At 39.4% G+C, this 4,239-nt stretch overlaps 1 protein-coding gene across 1 annotated transcript; it reads right to left on the bottom strand.

Moving 5' to 3' along the window:
• Positions 1–2,598: 2,598 nt before the first annotated feature.
• Positions 2,599–3,801, bottom strand: NHLRC1 (NHL repeat containing E3 ubiquitin protein ligase 1). Its single transcript, XM_067537455.1, has one exon. It carries the CDS (start codon positions 3,799–3,801, stop codon positions 2,599–2,601), a length of 1,203 nt encoding a protein of 400 aa, XP_067393556.1.
• Between the last annotated feature and the right edge of the window lie 438 nt (positions 3,802–4,239).

Genomic DNA, 4,239 nt, shown 5'->3' with positions numbered 1-4,239 from the left:
AGTGTGGAAAGGGATTATGTTGCTTGAAAGAACAAGCCAGTTGATGGATCACAGCCTGAGTGTCTAGCCCTCTAAACTGTCAAAATGTCTAGCACACCTTATTATTTTAAATACTTCTAAGCTACCCTCCTCCCCATGCATTTAGAAGTACATCAGTTCCCTGAAGGAAGGGAAAGACTGTGTCCTCTCTCTCTCCTCTCTATCTAATCAGTTTGGTATCCCCCCCAGACAGCGTATAGTTAAAAATAAGTTCTTGCTGGCATCAGGTAATAAGGTTCTTGCTTCTACTCAGAGAAGAGTATTAACATTAGTGTCCTGATCCACAGAGGAATCTTGTTGTAGCCAGCAGAATTCCTCATACAGAAAATCCAAAAGGAAGCATCTTTTATCACTCTCAGACCCCTTGTGAGGTTGGGAAAGATCTATAGTCCAGATCCATAAAACTTCTCATATAACATAGAGTCACTCTACAACAGCTCTAGTGATACAACTAAAGAAAAATGAATATACAGAATAAAGTAAAATTATAACAAACTCATAATAAATAAGTTCAGAAACTTCATGATATTGTCCAAAATAGGATTAGTCCAACCCCACCATTATTAATATCTTGGTATGTCACTATGCAATTAAACTTTTTTTAAATAGCTTATTTACTGGAATTCTATCACTTTCAAAAAGTTCGATACAAGACAGATACAACAATACAGTCTGTCTGAAATGAGGTGCTGGAAGTGGCCTGGTCCTGTTTAAAATAAGGATCTGTCAAGGGTACAATATTATCTAGTCATTATATGCTCCAAATGCCCGATCAACAGCCCACTAAACTTAATGGAAAGATTCCCTTTGACTTGAAAGGGCTTTGGTTCAGGGCATGTGGAAGGTACATCTCATTCATAGTCTGTGAGGCCAAATAAGACTAAAGAAAAATAAGAGATATAGTTTCAACCTACCTCTACTTACAAAGCATTTACACTTATCTAAAACTGCCGCCACTGTCAAACTAATTAAATAATTCAAAGTTATCAAGCAGTCTCTTTTTAGCAACAGAGAAACCCAAAAAGGTTCAGTCAAGAGTCCAACTAAAGTGATATTATAATCCCTATTTAAGTCATACCAATACACCTTCAATTTCTGCTATGCAGTGAAGCCACAGAACTAATGAAAGGACAGAGATAGATTATCTTGGATAAAATAACTAACCCAAATCTTTTTTGAAGTTGGGGGGAAAAGGGGGAGAGAGATTCACTTCCTCCATCCTCTCTCATCCACATCTACACTTAGTTCTGGCTGGGTCTGGAAGCAGGAGTGCTAAAATTTCGTTAGAGAGGCTAACCAGAAGACAAAGTACCAGAACTCTCATGAGAGGGCCTGTTTTTGTAAGATACCCAACTCAGTTTGCAGAGTTACAAACAAGTTTTTTGACCTAACTGCCTAGACCTTTGAGCCATTGGAGTTCTGCCTATCACTGCTACTACCCTCATCACTATCTATATCCATGCGCAGAAGCTGTCTTTTATGCCAGTATCATTGCACAGCTAGTACTCAAACTACCAGTATCATTACACAGCTAGCATTCTGAAATGCCAGCATCCTGCAACTGCTGTGCTGAGGGTGGTGTAAGAACCTATAAAGAATAGTATAAGAATTCAAACAAGCGTGGCACACAGAAAAATGCATAATTGGGGTCAAACTTTAAGACACTGTCTTTGTTACAGATTGTAGAACTTTGAAAAATAAAGTGAAGTTGGTGCTTCTGAAGAAGCAGTGCGTTATGGAAACCTGACCCACGATAAAAGAATTCTCTAAAGAAAATGTATGGCCCAGATAGTACAAGCTTCCAAACAGTTCCACTAACATCTCTTAACTCTTCTGATGGACACATCATCTGATTCCTAGAAATAGGCCCATCTCCAGGCCCATTCAGTCCTTGGCCTCTCATAATAGTCTTCATGGTGGTTTTTGTAATGTGGAGGAACTACATTTTGACTCATTTTCAAACTGGCCATTGAACAACAATAATTACTTTGTCACTACTGATCTCAATTGGATTCAAGTAACCTTGAAGTGAAGGTTCTACTTCCAGTTACCAGTCCCCTAACCCAGAGAATTCCCCCTTCTAACAGAATTTCTGAGAATTGCTGCTTATTTCCTAAGAGGTTCTCTTACCTTATCAAAAAATCATTGTGTAAGCTAGACTTAATTAAGAGAACCAAAAGGTACAAGTCATTCTCTTCACAAATGCATTAGCTAGGATCTTTGATTATCTAACACAAAACTTTTGAATTTTTATACTATTCATTTTATGCAAAAAGCAGAGTTATAACTTAAGTATATAATAGCTTAGAAAAACTGCTGTCATCTGGTTGAGGTTTCTGTCTGGTACTCTTTAGAACATGTACGTTGTCTCTTGCGCGCGCGCACACACACACACACACACACACACACACACACACACAGAGTCAGAAGCACGTCCATAAAAATGATTAGTTTCACACAAAATCATGGCAGAAATAAACCACACAGACATTCGATAAAACCGTAACAACTTCTTTTAAAATCTGAAATGAAATCAAATTAGTAAGAATCCAGAACAATTCAGCTAGCAGTATATACTTTAATTGAATGATCACCACAGTCTAAGACAAGCAGAGAATTGTTTGTGGTGTAAGTCAAAGCCACAGGGTAAGAAAGCCCCTGGATAATTATGGGTCTAAAGACAGGAAATTCCTCAGGTTTCCCTAAGCACAATACAGCTTGGTTATAGGCATCTGCTACTATAATGTGTCCCTCTCTGTCGAAGGCTACAGCAGTGGCGTATATTTTGGAAGGGAACACTAGGTTTAGACCAAAGCTATCCATCTGGCCAATGAGTTTCATGTCAGCACTGAATATCTTCATTCTTGTGCTACTGTAGTTTGGTCCCTTAGCTATCAGATGCTCTATTACAGTAATAAAACCAGAAATCTGAGAAACCGCCACCCCTCTTGGGTTGCATAAGTTAGACTGGATCTTTTGAGCCTTCTTTAGTTCTCCTTTTTTAAAATTGGCTGTCAAGCGATAAAGAGCACCTGCCTCTGGATCAGACAGAATAATTTCATTCTCAGGGGTGGTATCCAAACCCCATGGTAAACAAAAGGACTCCCTGATAACTAGCTTGCCTCTTCCGTTAAAATCAAACACTTTCACAGAGCGATCTCCGCTGTCTGTGACAACCACGTGGCCATCCAGTGTGACTGTCACATCAATTGGGTATTTGATATCATTGCCTGAAACTCCTCTTTCCCCAAACTGTTGTATACAGCTTCCACTCAAACTGAACAGCTTAATTCTTTTCTTGCCATCATGTGCCACTGCTACACAACCAGATCTCTGACACATTGCAATCCCGGTCGGATTGACCAGCGTTCCCCAGCCTCCGAAAGAAATGCTGAATGTTAAACCAAGAGATGCTGATACAGCTGTTTCATCACCTGTCCCAGTTGTTGTTCTTGAAGCTAAAGGCATATTAGTTGCAGGGCTTAAGATCTCTATCAGATGCAGCAATGGTAAACAGTCACTTGTCTCAGAGGATTTGCAAGCTCTTCGACAGAAAGGGCACTCCAGCCTAAAATTCCTTGGGTGTGCTAGAGAGAATACGCACTCCAAGCATATAACATGTCCACAAGGCAAGTTCCTTGGTCGGTGTTTCTTCTTCTGGCTATATTTTTCAAAACACACTTTGCATTCTAGCAGACTGACCTCAGTTTCGTTCACCAGTTCTGTCATGATCTGCTCTTTATCAGGAGCCGTGGCAGACATAATTGCAGCTTTAAGAGGATAGTTGATTATATTGTGCTAGCGATGTGACGCTGCCATCTGGTCACATTGGAAAGTCACAAGACCATGTTACATCAGAGGCCTTTCCATAAATGCTAATACATTGTTCTGTTTCAAAGCATTCACTGTAGTTTCCTGCCCTCTACAGGAAACTTGTAAAAATGCAATGGGCTCACCAAAATGTATTTGAGTATTTCTTATTGTTATCTTCACTTTTTCATATTTATTTAATTTCATTGGGCATGAAAATAAATCTAAACTGTCTCATATCATTTAATCTCTGGTAATTTAGCATAGCAAGAAAGGTTTCATAGTCCACATCAGTTTTCAAGAATCAATACATGATTAAAGTCCAATAAACTACACAAAAGCAGGAGGGCGGGAGGTAGTGGGAAATTGTGGGGGTGGTTATTCCAGATG

The sequence above is a fragment of the Emydura macquarii genome, unplaced genomic scaffold (genome assembly GCF_026122565.2).
Source record: "Emydura macquarii macquarii isolate MOO-44397 ecotype Brisbane River unplaced genomic scaffold, CSIRO-AGI_Emac_v2 contig_431, whole genome shotgun sequence".
In the NCBI taxonomy this organism is placed as follows: Eukaryota; Metazoa; Chordata; order Testudines; family Chelidae; genus Emydura; species Emydura macquarii.
This window is presented reverse-complemented; position numbering and strand designations above follow the sequence as displayed.

Excerpts from the sequence above, each read along its gene's own strand:
- NHLRC1 (XM_067537455.1), bottom strand. The coding sequence starts at position 3,801 with ATGTCTGCCACGGCTCCTGATAAAGAGCAGATCATGACAGAACTGGTG.